We start from the raw sequence: 16,655 nt of genomic DNA, 5'->3' as shown, positions 1-16,655 counted from the left end.
TGTACTTGCGAAAAGGATCTTGCTTAAAAATCTCCAGCAAATCCAATAGAAGCGTCAATAGAAAAGTCTTGTTTCTAAGGTCTGTGAAATTCAGTAACAATTTCACATTTTGAAATGCCAAGACTTATTTATCTGAATCCTACGAGAACCATATGCTAGGACTAATGTAGGCCCCTTGATGCTGTCTTCACTCCTGCACCCAGGATGGAGTCTGCCTGAGTAGCCTGCTCCCCTCAAGCAGGAGGTCAGCTCCCCTCAAACTGCATCCCGACTTGCCCTGTCAGGGTACCTGCCTCGCACCTGCATCTGGGCCGAAGGATGGGCCCGGCTGCCTCCAAAAGCAGAGGTGATGCAGTTCTTTGAAGCTAAATGGGTACACAGCCCAGCTCCAGAAAGTTCTAGATTGACTTCCTAAGTCGTTTCCCTGAAGATGTGACCCTCCAATCATGTACTTGGGTTGACCCTTTGTACCATAACACACACACAGAGTGAAGGCATGGGGTAGAGGGTTGCCCTCTGCTCATTTAGTGTGGAGGTGAAGGAAAAGCACACAGAGGTGTTGGAAAAGATCAGATGGGTAGTCTCGGCTTCATCTGTCTGGGGAAAATGCTGAGCAATTATATAAGCTATAGGTAAATAGGGATGGTAAATGGATTACCTACAATAATGTTCACCGGTTAATTGGAGAACCTGCGGGATGTGGGTGGGGGACGAGAAATTCACTTTTTTACCCATTTCAACTCATTCAGTGGTCCTCAGGCAGCTGGCCCAGGGCTATTGCAGAGTGCTTACGCATGTTTTTAAGGAAATGAAGTGCTTACAGCAGAACACAGTGGAAATTGCACGCTTCTCTTTGCTTTTACCCCTCCCTGCCCTTTCTACCACAGGCAATGCCAGGTCTGCTGAGCCCATCCTGCCTGGTCATGGGCCAGCACTTACCAGTGTTTCCTGAAACTCCCGCCTATCGTCAATGTCATCCACCTTGTAGGACCCAGAGAGGCTCAGGTAGTAATAATAGTCCATGCTGGTGATGCCGAGGCCGTGCTTCTGCTCTGCAGAGGCGCCCTCGATGAGCTGGAGCAAAAGGAAGCAGGGTGTGTGTGGTGTGGCCCACAGAGCAGAGGCACCACTCCCGGGCCCAGGTGATGCGCATGTTCTGACCCTGACTTCTAAAATGATGGGTGGTCCTCAACTCCAAAATATGGGCTTCAGGACAGCTGCCCCAGGTCACCTCCACAAATTCTAGTCCTTAATGTTGGTATGACCTACAAAAGCTGAGAATATCCCCTCTGTCCAGTAATGAGAATCACGGTGCTGTGTTGGTGAGATCCCTCCGAAGAGTGGAAAATAAGCCAGATAATAATTACTTCATTTCTGCTCAGCTTGCTTCTGGCTTTACAAAGTGCAGCTGCCCCTCCATGCTTCTCCCTCTGGATGCATACGGAACAGCAGCCCCAGGGTCCCCTGCTCTGGCATTCTGAGACCTCCTAACCAATGGACTATCACTGGCTTTCTGTTCTAGCTCTGATATTTGCCTTTGAGTAAGACCTTCTTACAAGGGCTCTCACCAGTGGTGTGCTAGAAAAATTTTCAACAATCAATTCTTGGGAACAAAAATGGATTTGTAGTGTTTGCTGACTGCCATGGTGTAAATACTCCTACCATGACTGATTTCAAACTACCAAGAAAATACCACTGAAGGAGGAAGTGGGAAGGGATGCACGCAGCCCATGCAAGCCAGTTCTAGCAACCTGAGGGATTTAGGAAAAGAGAGGGCCTAGCTACACTTCTTCATCTCTGTCCAGTTCCTCATGGCATCTCAGCTCCACACCCCTCAAGGAGGGAACATCATTGCCATTACAGAGAAGTTCTAGGTCACCCATGACAACAGGGTCCCTTAGCTTTCTTCTACCTCCTCAAAATATCTTTGTGCCTTCCTATTTTTCCCCTCTTGTTTTTCCTCCCCATCCACATCACACAACCCCTCATTTACACCTTCAACCCCCCTGTCTCTACCTTCTCAACCCTCTTCTGCCTACAGACACATGCTGCTCTTGGTTGTAAGCTTTTCCTTGACTGTGAACTTCTTCAAGCCGCAGAATAAACTTCCTCATCATGTGCAAGCCACCTGGAAGAATGATTTGCCATCATCTGAGATAGCTACCTAATTGAAAAGACTATGTATGAGCTCCTGACACAGTTTAACTTCCTTCTAATCCAATGATCTTCAAACTATAACAAAGTAAAACTAACACAAAAAACAGCTGCTTTCTTAAGAAAAAAAATTTGACATGGATCACCAATATAAAATGCTAATACATAAACTCATATATAAAGAAATAGTTTTGGTATTACTATATTTCTTAAATACTTAAAAACATTAAAAAAAAAGTAGTCGAATCTGAAGATTCCTGAAGCATTGGAACACAATCAAAAAAGCAACCCTGCACACTGCTCCAGCCCCCTTCTGTGGCTTCTGGACATCCAAGTCAGAATTTCCTGACCAGGGATTAAAGATCCTTAGCCTATCTCTAGCCTTTCCTCCAACAGCTCCCCTTCAGGAGATTTCCGCCCTTGCCAACAGGTCCAGGCCTGACTGCCACCTCCACAGCATTGTTCAGGCCACCTGACTCACCAGAGCAGCCTTCCCCATCATGTTCCTCTGTGGACCCTGGGTAACTCTCCTTACTGTCCTGGCCATCCCTCCCCATGTGAATTCCTGCCTGGCAAAGAATCAAACATTCCTACTTTTGTTTATTATTTTTGTTGTATTATTATTACTTTTTAATATGATTATTTATTTGTAATATTACTATATATTAATACTGCTATATTATGATTATTTTTGTTTTTTGTTTTTTTATACATATATATATTTTATATTTTTGTTTTGTTTTCAAATTTTTATTTATTTATGATAGGCACACAGTGAGAGAGAGAGAGAGAGAGGCAGACACACAGGCAGAGGGAGAAGCAGGCTCCATGTACCGGGAGCCCGACGTGGGATTTGATTCCGGGTCTCCAGGATCGCGCCCTGGGCCAAAGGCAGGCACCAAACCGCTGCACCACCCAGGGATCCCTTGTTTTTTTTAACACTTTCTTGATTATTTAGTTTTTGGGAAGTGTTTGCCTTCTGTCCCCAAAACCTTACTCTCCTTGCAGGTAGGGACATCCTCCCAATATTTTGCACATTGACTTATACATACTACAGTAATGAATACTCCTTGATTTGGCAGACTAGATTGTGTAAACCTGAGAGCTGAAAGGTTAAAAAAAAAATCTTTTTTTTTTTTTTTAATGTGGAGAAGGAATAAGGAAATAGAAAAGAAAAAAACATAAAGGAAAACCTGGTAAAATATGTGAAAACTCCGCTCTCCGGGGTTCCTCATCACCACCCTGGATTTTTCCAGAAGGAAGTTGGAGATCTTTCCACCATCTGGTTCCCCACCTGGACTGAACTGGATTTCAAAGTATTTTCCCTGCAAGAAAGTTAGGGATTTCCTTCAATGGTTGGTGAACAGAAACATGATGTTCCAAACAGGCTTTGAATACAGTATATAATTCAAGGAAATTCATTAATGAAAGATACATTCTGAATTATTCCCAGTTCTGATCAAGACTTCCTTACTTCTTCCTATCACACAATAACCAGGGCTTTTGTCCAGTCACACGATTCTGTATTGAGAGAGAGAATCTATCCTTCCAGCGCAACTAAATAAGGCTATGCTGTATTCCTTGCCCATTTCCCCTCAAGTGGGTGCTTGCCTGCTAAGCCGGAAGCTGTAAAGAATGGGATAGAAAACCTCAAGGTTCCCTTGATCTAACAAGAGAAACTCTATCAGCTTCTCTCAGGGAGAGCAAATTCCCCCCTCTGCTAGACTTATCTTGATGGCTTTGAGCAAAATGAATGCCTTTTACCTCTGGATCATGTAGCATTCTTCTATAAAATAAAAACACTTGATTATAAACAATGTTCTTTCCAGCTAGTTGTGGGTGTGGAGATTTTTGTTACTGTTGTTAATTATTTCCTTTTAAATTACTGCTAAGAGGGAACAAAGGAGAATAAAGCCCTGGAATTCAGCTGGAAAGGTGTCCAGATCATAAGGAAATGCCATTATTTTTCTCGCTAGAATCTGGTTGCTCTCCCATCCTCGGAAAGGGCCAGGGGAGAGTAAATGTAACTGAAGGAAAAGATGAGACAGTGGGTGTTAGGGAGTGGTACGGCCTAAGGTCACACTGGAGAGCATGCCCAGCCTAACTGCATTTCTTTTTTTTTTTTTTATTTTAAAACATTAAATCTTTTTAAAATGTGTACGCTGATGAAATCCACCCATTTCAGGGCCGACTCCTGCCAGGCCGCAAGTCTGGGACTAGAACCATAAACTTATTAAGGATAAGAAAAGCACATTTTGTGTTTTTCCTGCTGCCTACAGGATCCACTACCTACTGTGTCCCTGCTAAGTCTGTTGCAGATTCCAAGTATCAGAAAGGCTACAAAAGAAGGCTGCTCTCTATCATCTTCTGATGACTCCTCCCCTGTTCCCTCTAAAAAATACAAAAGCAAACAACACATAGAGGCACCAGACAGAGAGAAGGACCACAAACCACTGCTCTCCCAAATTACAGTGGTTCCTGAGAAACGACTGCTGAACAAGAGTCCCCATGCTTCCTATTATTATAACTATTCCTTCACCATCTTTTCCCTTTGGTACATTTTGGAGGGATTAAACCAGTGTCTGTCCACATACATCTCTTAATCATTCCCCATCAATTTGGGGGTGGGAATGAAACCAAACTGGACATAAGTCCAGGAAGGGCAGATGCAGTAAATGGCAAACTCTTCATGCCCTTCTAGAAGTGGTTCAATACTTCGGCCACCATGTTGCAAAAACCTGGGGAGACTGAGGAATGCTGGTGCCCAGGGCCACCCCAGAGAAGTAAATCCATCTCTAGGGACTGGCACACAGACTCGAGCACTTCTAAAAAGCCTGGGTGATTTTTATATGTGGCCAAGGTGGAGGGCCACGGTTTCAATGAACAGAAGTGCTAATACACAATTCACATTTGTTATATGAAAGGTAAAACCCCTAACAAGAGACCAAAAGTTTAGTTTTGTAGAGCAGCCTGGGGAAAAAGTGGAACTTGTATAAAGAAAGGAAGTCGTGTTTTCATAACTAAATGGAAAGCAACGTTGATTCTTGGTAATGTTTTATTTCTTAAAGCTAGATACTAGCTACACTGGTGTTCATTGTATTATGTAAATGTATTATATATATTGTTCATGTATTGTAAAAATAGTGTTTGAAATATTTCATAATATATTTCTTAAAATTTGACAAGACTTGTAAGTGGAAATATGTGAGTTCTTATGATTCATACTGCATGTCCATTTTTTTAAGGTTTTATTTTTATGTAATCTCTATACCTAACATGGGGTTTGAACTCATAACCCTGAGATCAAGAGTTGCATGTTCTACAGACCGAACCTACCAGGTGCCCCTGCATGTCCATTTTAAAAAAAGAAATTACCTATATTCCCACCCTGATACCTCTTGTATTGCCCCCTACTAAATAATGCCAGTTAATAGTATATTCAAATTTTGATTTTGAGACCCCTTAGTTAAGTTTTATATAGTGTACCTTTTAAAATAAAAATGAGACCATATTGTATTGTTCTATAACCTGTTTTTTAAATTTAACAATATATTATGGATATCTTTTTTTAAAAGTCATTATTAACAGGGAACTTAGATATAACACCTTAAAAGTACTCTTGGGCCAAAGAAAATGAACATTAAAAAAAAAATTTTTTTTTTTTTAAAGTAGACCCTGTGCTGGGCATGGAGCCCAACATGGAGCTTGAACTCACAATCCTGAGATCGAGACCTGAGCTGAGATCAAGAGTCGGACATTTAACTGACTGAATCATCCAGGTGTCTCTGAACATTTTAGATGTTGATAAAAATTGCCAAATTGCTTTCTTGGGGGAATGTGTTAGGCTTCAACCAATAGCATTTTTTTCTCTGGTATTATCAATATCCTTAATGTTTGCTCTGAGAGACAGAAAAAGATATATGGTTTTAATTTACATTTTTCTCATTATTAATGGAAATATCTTTGGATACCCCATCAGACATAATTCTGTGTGTGTGTGTGTGTGTGTGTGTGTGTGTACGCACACACAAGCTCACACACAAATTACCCATCCATACTCCTTCTCATCTTTCCTTCAGGATTATACCAAATTTTATAATCAGAAAAATAATAAATACTGAGCATCTTTGTTTTGTTTTACAAACAATGACTGATGTATCCTCCTTTTCCAAGGAAAAAGAATAATTTATACTGGAAAAACCGAAATACTGATTTATTCTTTTGCTCCCTTAGGAAGGCAAAGAGGAGGGGATGGGTAGCTACAGAGTTAAATTTGGTCAAGTGCATTTTTACAGGGCAGGCTGCAACAATTAGAGAAAAAAGGTCAAGTGGAAAATTCACTCACATTTTCTTTAGTATTTCATTACCTAGAAACTTCTTCAAGATAACACAACCCAGGCATTGAGCAGAAAAATATGAGTGGTGAACTAATGAGTAAATAGAATAGTATTGAACATCAAGGAAAACGAGGGCAATAAGGACAGATTATAACTCACCAGGGAATCTAACAATCACTGCATGAGAACCTAGTAAGAATTCTCTTGGAAATAGAAGCTTCCTTCCAAAATAGAAGGGTGAAAAAGAAATTGTTTTTCTCCAAAATTCCCACTATTTATTTTAAAATGGTCCGGAATCAGCCTCACAGATGGCTCCCTGAATGCTTTACTGCCAGACATAATCTATGGTTGAGATAAGATATAAAATCTACATAAATCAAAGCTACTGGCCAAATACTCATTTCTTTGTAAATGTGGCTTTTTGTCAAGGGGAATATATTCACATGCATCCTTGCCAGCTTTCCAATTCACCCCCTCAGGAGACACTCAGGCAGAAAAATGTCTAAATGGGCATTTGTGACATGCATTTGGCTGACATCTTCATTGCCTCGGGTAAGTGGACCAGTTAAGAGGCCATCTGACAGGCCATCCAGTTGCCTTGGGATGTTATTAGGTTACATGAATATATCTAAAACAAATACACAAAGCTCTGAGGGGTGGGTAGACAATTGGCTCACTCTGGCTGACAGTGAGGAGGAAGGTTCTCTCCAATGTATGGGATCGAAGTATCTGCTCCCTTCCACGTCCGTGGCCCAAGTTCCATGAAACGGAAGCAAGGCAAGAAGACCAGAAAATCGAGTTGACTCATTTATTTGTCTGGGAAAGGAGGTCTTTCCCCCAGGGCACAACGCAGACTCCTCCAGGACAAAAGCTGACACTTCTATCGATTTTTATTTTCTCTAGTAAGGCAACTCAAGTTGTGAACTGTTTTCAAAAATTATCTTATATCCCAAGGCTCAAAAATAACTTCAGTGAAAGGGCAAATTGAAGCCTGACAGCAAACTGCTATTGAAAATGAAGAAAAGATTGAAAAGGCAGCCTCCTGATGATAGGTAAAAAGCTCACATTTCCTTGGGGATACCATACTTAACCCAGGAAAATTAACATCATTTCAGGTGACGGTCTGTGAAATGGGGAAGAGACTTACAAATCGGCTAGAGTTGTTGTTCCGGACGGTCTTGGCGTTCCCAAAGGCCTCCAGCAGCGGGTTGGACTGCAGGATGATGTCCTTGACGTGCTGTCACAGCAAACAGGCCAGAGGTTAGGACAGTGCAAGCATCAACCACCGACCATGAAGCCAAACTTTCCCTAAGGACCTGGTTTCTGAAGGCAAGGTCTCAAATCTACATGGTCCTGGGGTTTCTGCAAGATTTATGCTTTTCTCCCAATAGACCTAGACTGCTTGTGTGTTTGTGCCTTCCAGCTCCTCTGACTTGATGCATCATGCCCTGGAGCGAGGGTACCAGCAAAACAGGAGCTATATATGTTCCAGGACTGGATGTCCAAGTTGGATGGTGTAGCTGTACCCCGCAGTCACAGGCATGCCAGGAGTCATAGCAGGAAGGAAGGATTTGAGGTAGGAAGGAGCATCTCATTGCCACATTGATCAGTTTCTACCAATCATCCCCACCCCTTTTTTTACCCAACTTCTCCACACCTGCCCTCTTCATTGCAAGGGAGAGGGAACTTCAGGGAAATTAAGTAGTTTTTCCTCCCTGACAAGGCTGTGGGCACATAGTCTTGTGTTTCCCAAACTTTCATGTTTGTGAATCACCAAGGGATCTTGTTTAAATGTAGATACAGATTCAGGAGGTCTGAGGCTGGGTCTGAGAGTCGGCATTCCTAATCAGCTCCCTGGTGCTACTGGTTTTGCCAGCGTAGAGCCACATTTTGAGCAGCAAGGGCCAACACAGGATTGTATGGAACAATTCCTGGCCTACTAGGGAGGAAGAATTTGGTTTTCAAACAGCCCACTTCAGTGCCAGACTGAAAGTGTGCAAAACACTCTATGGGCAAGACAGCTCAACAGATAGGAGTTGATGTTGGAGAGGTCTTTCAACAAGTGAGTCATTCCCTGTAGTTCTAATTATTCACATGCTATGGTTAAACATGTTCCAGAAATAACAAGTCTTTGGTTTGTGCTCTTCAGCTACCGACTAATTTCAAGCCAAGAGCTCTGTATCATTGTCCTCATAGAAAAACAGGAAGAGAAAAGTCAACAATAAACGTCTGCAGTCTGGCCACTAGGTCGTGGTCTGTAGCAAACAGGACCAGGTTAAGGCACTAACTACTTATTAACTATGTAACAGCCGAAGTGTTCCTTCGGCACCCTCCTGAACATTCAGAAGAGGAATGAGAACAGGAATTTCACTAACTGGGACAATAGCACCAAAGGCAAATTCTGGGTGGTCCTTCCATGGGGTCAAGTTCAAAGCTTAGAAATGGCTTCCAAGCTGCCTACCATCCTTTAAAAACTCATGGATTTATACAAACAAGGTTTGCTTTGTAAAATTGATTTTGACTTTGTGGCTCTTCATCAATCCTTTATATCTGTTGTTTGACACCATTTATCAACACTCAGCTTCTCAGACGGGAAGAACAGAAGAAAGGCTCTTCTTGCCTCTTCCCTTCTTTAATTATTGACTGTTAAGCTGAGAATCCTTATGCATGTATCCATCATCTGTCCATCCATCCATCAACTATCAAGATGTCCAACAGAATTTTGTGGCACATGATCAGCATTTGGGGAAATGATAAAAAACAAATTAAGGCAAAGGTGCAGCCCACCCATAAAACAGTATTCTGAATTTGTCTTCATGTCAATCTTCTAGGGATAGGGCAGGATCACATGAATAGAGACAATCAAGTGGCACCACACCAACCTTAAGTTCTTGAATCATCCCCACTGTCCAATACCAAAGCCATGAGCCACATGTTGCATTGAGTTTCAAGAAGGCTAGTCCCAATTGAGATGTACTATTAAGTGTAGATTACACACTGGGTTTCAAAGACTTAATATCAAAAAAGAATGTAAAATATCTCATTAGCTTTTTGATATTGATAACATGCTGAAATAATCATGTCTGGGATATGTTGAGTTAAATTATGTATGTGACTAATGCTGTCCTTCCACTGGACAGTGCTACTCGAGATCTTCCTTTCATTCAGCGAAAGAGACCATTTTCAGACCCTTTCACTGTGAAAAGAGTTCTGGATGCTGCCTGAAGTCTTCTGACCCATCAGGACATAACAGAACACCATTTAATTAGCAGCCAGAACATGGTGAAGAGAATTTGGATGTATCTTTTTAAAGTCAACACAGGACTTGCAGTAGTGACATCACTTATTCAATGATTTGGATTAAAAAATTCATCTTTATGGTGAAATCTACCTGAAAGCGTGAGTTCCAGTAAGAAACTGTTCCCAGGAGTCTGTGCCAGAAATGAGCCCTATGTGTTTGGGTGGCCCCCTATGGACCCTTCGCCATCATCCATTGCTCTTCAGGAGGGGGCTTCCTCCATTCCTGCTGATGCCAATTCTGCTACCACGACAGGTAAAACTAAAGACAGATGAAGCTGTAGCTACCATTCTCCATGCTGCACTCTCAAACGTGCTGCTTCTTGGCCCATATATTTTTCCCCCTTTTCATCTCTCCTGTGTCCTCATTTCTCTGGATGTTCCTGCTTTCCTAATGTTACCCTCTAATGTTTCCTTCTTCTTTCTCTCCCCTACTCCTCCCCCACTCTATTTTAAGATTTTTGTAAATGTCTTGAATTGGAAGTGCAGTCACATAGGTCAAAAGAGAAAAGTTTCGGGCAGCCTGGGAGGCTCAGTGGTTTAGTGCCGCCTTCAGCCCAGGGCATGATCCTGGAGACCCGGGATCGAGTCCCCACATTGGGCTCCCTGCATGGAGCCTGCTTCTCCCTCTGCCTGTGTCTCTGCTTCTCTCTCTCTCTCTGTGTGTGTCTCTCCTGAATAAATAAATAAAATCTTTACAAATATATATAAAAGTTTCAAAAAGTTATAGAGGAAAATGTACCCTTCCCCTCAGTCTCCCAGTTTCCACCCCTGAAGAACCCATCATCATCATTTCTTATAAATCCTTCCAGAGGTATGTTATACCTATCCAAACAAACACGGGTATACCTTCTCTTATTCTCCTCAAATGGCAACACATTATGCACAATGTTCTGAACCTTGCTTTTTTGCAATTCATCATTATCTTGGAGATCATTCTCAAAAATGAAGCTTCATTTTTACAGCTAATATGCTATTCTATTATGAACCATAATTGTATCATCAATCTCTGATTGATGAACATTCAAGTGGTTTCCGGTATTTTACGTTTCTAAAGAATGCCATATTAGAGAACTGTTTCATTTTGCATACATTTCAGCACATCTAAAGGATACATTCTCTTAAGCAGAATTGATGAATCAAAAGGCACATCTACATCATAGAGTTGATAAATTCTGCTGAAGTGTCCTCCATAAAAGTATACTGATTCATGCTCCTACTAGTAATGTATGAGAGGAGCTATGTTCCTATGTTTTTACCAACAGAGTGTTTGAAACACTACAAAATTTTTGCCATTCTGACAGTTAAGAAATACTTTTTTGGTCAGGTTTTAATTTGCATCGCCCTTATTATCATGAGGGTGAGCATATTTTCATGTTTTGTAAGTCGTCCCTCATACCCTTTATTTATTTCCTTTTTGGATTATTGATCTTTTTTTACTGATTTGTAGGAGCTCATTATATACTTGGTATCTCCATCTCATGCTATTTCTTTGCATATTTCAAGCTTCTCAGTTATAGAACCAATGTCTTTTCTGTGGAAAAAAAATTCTTTTTTTAAAACAGCAAATGGAGGTTTTTACCTCTCACATAATACAGAGCCTCAAAATGGGCCGTATCACTAACTCACCTGGACTTTGGGACCCCCTCCAGATACTCTAGAGATGTAACTCATGATGTATTTGGCAGCCACTGTCTTTCCAGCACCACTTTCACCACTAAGAAAAGAAAGACAAAAATACCCACCCATGAAGTGGATTACAACCAGTTCCCTCCCCCTGACAAGACAAACATACAAACAAACAAACAAAAACCAAAAAGAAAATTAGAATTCAGCAATAAATGCAAAACACCAGTTGAGAAAGACAAATCATGGCAAGATGAGGTCACCTCCTGGACTTGTATGAGCAATGTCAACATGGGTTGTGGACCAAGGTCTTGGTCACGATAATGTCCAGAATAGACAATTAGTCATTCTAAATGCCCAATAATAGAGAACAATATGGGATAACAGAAGGATGGAATATTATACAGAAATGACAACTGATGGGAAGATTATAAACTCAGGGGAAAAGCATATGAAATAATGTTAAATGAAATAAACCAGATAAAATTATATATGAAAATATGGTTATAAAACGTAAAGAAAAAATACATTTAAAAAAAAAAACAGACTAGAACTACCACAAAATACTAGCAGAGGTTCTGATGAAGACAAAAATAACATGGAAGACTCCTTTCGGTTCATTATATCCCAAACTTTAAGTAATGCATGTATTACTTCTGTAATTAGAAAAACAAAAAAAGGAAAACGTAGGCACTCTCAGGTTTCAAACTGTGTGCCTTGAACTGATGCAAGCAACTTTATTTTAGAAGTTCTAAAATTAAATGATGAGGCAATATTAATCACATCCTGCATAACAAAGACTACCTTCCGTTTTAATGGCCTTACTACATGGGGAAACCCTTTTGTTAACAGTGTATAGTCTGCTCTTCAAAATACCCATTCTTCCTTCAAAATCCCCTTGAATTGATGATGACCTCAACTCACAACATGCCTAAGTCAGTCAGATTTCTCAGCTCTCTATTGGTTGCCTTTGTCATTCAACAAAATAGGAAGCGTCTGCATAGAGTACATCCAGGCCAGATGACCCCTTACCTTCAAAAGGAAACTGAAATAAATTTGGAAATAATTTGATATTTTGAAACAAAACAAATACAAAAAGGAATGATGTAGCCATCAAAACAAAACTCAGAACTCGGCTGGATTTCCTTGACGTAATACATGTTTAATTAGGGAGGTTAGAGGGAAGAATAAAGGAATGACCCTCTTTGCAACTGACTCATTCACCATCCCAGTACTCAGAGCTCCCCACTTCCAGCTCACATAACTAGGGAAACTAAACTGAAATTCCATAAGATGCGGTGGCAAGAAGAAAATCAGCAAGTCTGGGATGAAATATCACACTATTTTTAGAGGACATGATTACTGGCAGGAACAAGCTGGTATAGTAAATATTTCAGCTCCATGAGGAAATGATCTGTTTAAATAGTCCAGGTAATCAAATGATTTATATACAAGATCCAAGGTCAAAACATGCACTCTTGCTCATTTGAAGCACAGGTTTTGTCAACAAATGAAAGTCCATTTTATGTTGCAAATAATGTGAACATTCAAGAATATTGTAAAGTCTAAAAGTGCAAAGGTACAACCACCCAATCTAAATCACAAGGACCTTTAAAGTAATTAGAAAACTATGTGGCAACATTCATAAAGACTGCAGCTAAGGCTAATGGCAACATAAGCAGAAGACAATGTACCTATAATGTGATCACAACTATGTAAAAATAATGTATGGACAAGAATAGAAGTGGAACAAAGAAAAATATTTTTTGACTTGGGGTGCCTGGGTCGCTAAGTCAGTTGAGTATCTAATTCTTGACTTTGGCTCAGGTCATGATCTCGGGTCATGGGATCGATCCCCACATTGGGCTGCATGCTGATCATGAGTCTGCTTGAGATTCTCTGTCTCCCTCTTCCCCTCTACCCATGCTTGTGCATGTGCTCTCTCTCACACACACAAAAAAACAAATAAATATTTTTTAAAAAGAAATATTCCTGATTTATTGAAGGGCTGATATATAGATGATTCTTTTTTCTTTTGATGTAGTATCTCTTAATGCTTAAATTTTTGAAACAGGTAATTATCTATATATTTTAGATTTTTAAGAATAGCATTTCTAGAAAACGTGAAACCACACATCATAGTGATAATCAACACTGATCAATTTCTTTAGATTATTCTTCAACTTCCTTTATCAGGATGAGTAAACATATTTTCATGTTCAGAATTTCTTGGAGCAAGCTGTGTGTGTGTGTGTGTGTGTGTGTGTGTGTGTGTGTGTGTGAGAGAGAGAGAGAGAGAGAGAGAGAGAAGCAACAAATCCCACTAGAATTATAAAATAAAAGTATAACAATACCCCACTGTGTCTTTGGTTAATAGTGTGATCAGACACGAACTATTTTATATCTTTTGTTGGAAGTGAAAGAACAGAAGAATAATGGAACATAATTCATTTTATGTATTAAAATAAGTATGCCAGGTCTAATAATAGAACATCGACATTCTAGTAATTGTGGTGTTTTTCAGAAGCTTTAAAATAATTAGTTCTGACTGAACATTGACTGGAAGTTTCATTTCTTGGTCTCCATTTACAAACACTTAAAAAAAGTTCTATTGATCCAGAGGCTGGTAATTTGCTCAGAATATGGTACAATAATGGACTGTTACATAATTATTTGAAGCTTACAAGTATATACAACCATAACTATACTGGCCCTTTTGGGATGGGAAAATATCTTTTCTTCCTCTGGACCAAAACACAAGTCAAAAGAATGTGAAGGTATCAGACATTATACAGCACACCCAAAATTATTTGCTTTGCATCTCACAGCAGTTAGGGAATTTGCTTTGCTTACCATTATAGGTAGTCTTTCTTAATTCAGTTGCCTTCACTTAACTTCTTTTTTCTTTTTAAATTTTATTTATTTATTCATTAGAGAGAGAGAGAGAGAGAGAGAGAGAGAGAGAGAGAGACAGGCAGAGGGAGAAGCAGGCTCCATGCAGGGAGCCTGATATGGGACTCGATCCTGGGACTCCAGGATCACGCCATGAGCTGAAGGCAGGCGCTCAATTGCTGAGCTACCTAGGTGCCCCGCCTTCACTTAACTTCTAACGTGGAAAAAACCCCAACAAAACCCTCTAGAAATATATGTGCTTTTAATTAGAAAAATGCCCCATTGGTCCCTAAATCCAGCATCCTACCAGAATCCTCAAAGCACTTTTAAAATGCTCATGTTTGGGCTCTCTTCTGACCTGCCTCCAATCCCAGTCTCCAAGGACGGGACCTAGAAATAAGATTTTTAACTAACATCCCAGTTCTTATATAACTGGCTGGGAACCAGTCAAGCAAATTTTTATTTTTTTAGATTTTATTTATTTATTCATGAGAGACACACACACAGAGAGAGAGAGAGAGAGGCAGAGACACAGGCAGAGGGAGAAGCAGGCTCCATGCAGGGAGCCCAATGTGGGACTCCATCCCAGGACCCCAGGACCAAGCCCTGGGCCGAAGGCAGGCACTAAACCGCTGAGCCACCCAGGGATCCCCCCAAGCCAAGCAAATTTAAAACAAAATTAAGACAGACTTCATAGGAAATATCAATTCAAATAAGAAATAATGTTCTGTGTACATTAACTACAGAAATGGAAACATATGCTAAAATTTCAAAGAAATAGAAAGAATGTTCTGGGGGTAAAAGCTATTTACAATGGTATATTAATAATTGGATTCAAGAACCATAATTGCTTTTATAGGTCTGGAAATTATTCCTCACTTAAAAGTCAATAGTGTTTTCAATTCACTTCAACCTTACTCTAGGAAACGTAAAAACATTTCCATCATATTTTTGGGGCGGATTTTCCATAGAATAAGGAGATTCGATCATTTCTACTGCTCGAAGACTCAACAATCTACTCTCTCCCCACCCCTAGTCACAAAATATCTGTAACCGTTCTTTTTTATTTTGTAATCTTCTTAAAGATTTATTTATTTGAGAGAGCGTGCATACATGCATGTTAGTGCAAGCTACGGGAGGGGGGAGAGGGAGAGAAACTCAAGTAGATTCTGTGGTGGGCATGGACCCCTAGGCAGGGCTCAATCCCAGGACCGAGATCATGACCTGAGCTAAAACCAAGAGTCGGATGCCCACAGCTGAGCCACACAGCTGCCCCTAACAGCTCTTACTATAGTAACTATTGTTCCCTTATAACTGATGAGATGAAGTTAATGTGATTGAAATGTTGCTTTTCCAACTTTAGATTTGTTTGCACTTTACAAAGGATAAACACGTAAATATTGTTGTGTGTTTGTTTACTCTACATGTGCTGTGTAGGCCCCTCCACATGCCAAGCTTGGGCTGGAGGCTGGAATGAGACGTGGCTCCTGCCCTGAAGGAGCTCACTGCCTGCTGGGGAAGGTGAGTCACACATGCTATAATAAAACTGTATAGATGGAGTATGGTTTTAGGGACTCCTGGGGGACATGTATACCTGATTGGAGTATGTGTAAAGAAAAGATCCTTAAAGGAAGTCACAACTATTTCAAGTTCCAACAAGACAAGTAAAGTTAACCAGGTGAGGTGTGTGTGTCCCTGTGCAGACAGACCAAGGGTAAAGGGTAAAGCCTAAGTCCTAGCTGGAGACAAAAACCTATTGGGTGCAACTGAAAGGAATTACCAGCAGTCAAAAAGGAGCTGGAAAGATAAGGAGGAGGGCTGGAAGGGGATGAAAAGTCCATGACAATGCCTTGGGTATCAGTTTTGAGCAAGGACCAAATGCTCTGGTCAGCAGCAGTAAGTGTCTTACATTTTATACAGATCAGACTCCAGTCCTTTCCGCATCATATTCATGAATTTTGCCTTTACATCTCCTCTAAAGACCAGCTGATCTATCATTTACCTAGTAGTTTTCTCTAAATTGACTTAATTTACTTAAAATTAATTTTTTTACTTAAAATTATTTTTAAAAAGAGCATCTATATGACTACTATAAATAGAAAACCACTATCGCTTATCCCAAATTAGCAACCTTAAAAATAAATACTTCAAAAAATAGTTATTTGTGAAAATAATTAAAATTTCTACCAACACAGAATAGACAGATAAACTGTGACATATTCAAAAGTGGAATACTTTTCTGGGGTAGGGGGGAAAGAATCATAGCTACTCAGTCCCAGTAAATTTCAATATTAATGTTGTGTGGGAGAAAAAAACTAGCTGAAGAAAAATACATGAAACGCATATAGT

General features: G+C 40.3%; 1 protein-coding gene across 1 annotated transcript in view; it reads right to left on the bottom strand.

The window, feature by feature from the left end:
- The window catches only part of MYO1E (myosin IE), a 198,905-nt gene that overhangs the window by 76,477 nt on the left and 105,773 nt on the right, over window positions 1-16,655 (bottom strand). Inside the window, exons 5-8 of the mRNA XM_041745375.1 lie at window positions 11,418-11,505; window positions 7,639-7,728; window positions 3,348-3,479; window positions 940-1,074 (exon numbers count right to left, since the gene is read on the bottom strand). Of these exons, the coding sequence (XP_041601309.1) occupies window positions 940-1,074; window positions 3,348-3,479; window positions 7,639-7,728; window positions 11,418-11,505 (445 nt within the window). The remainder of the gene's footprint in view (window positions 1-939; window positions 1,075-3,347; window positions 3,480-7,638; window positions 7,729-11,417; window positions 11,506-16,655) is intronic.

Source organism: Vulpes lagopus, chromosome 2 (genome assembly GCF_018345385.1).
Source record: "Vulpes lagopus strain Blue_001 chromosome 2, ASM1834538v1, whole genome shotgun sequence".
NCBI lineage: Eukaryota > Metazoa > Chordata > Mammalia > Carnivora > Canidae > Vulpes > Vulpes lagopus.
Note: the sequence above shows the minus strand (reverse complement) of the source record. Positions and strands in the feature narration are given on the sequence as shown.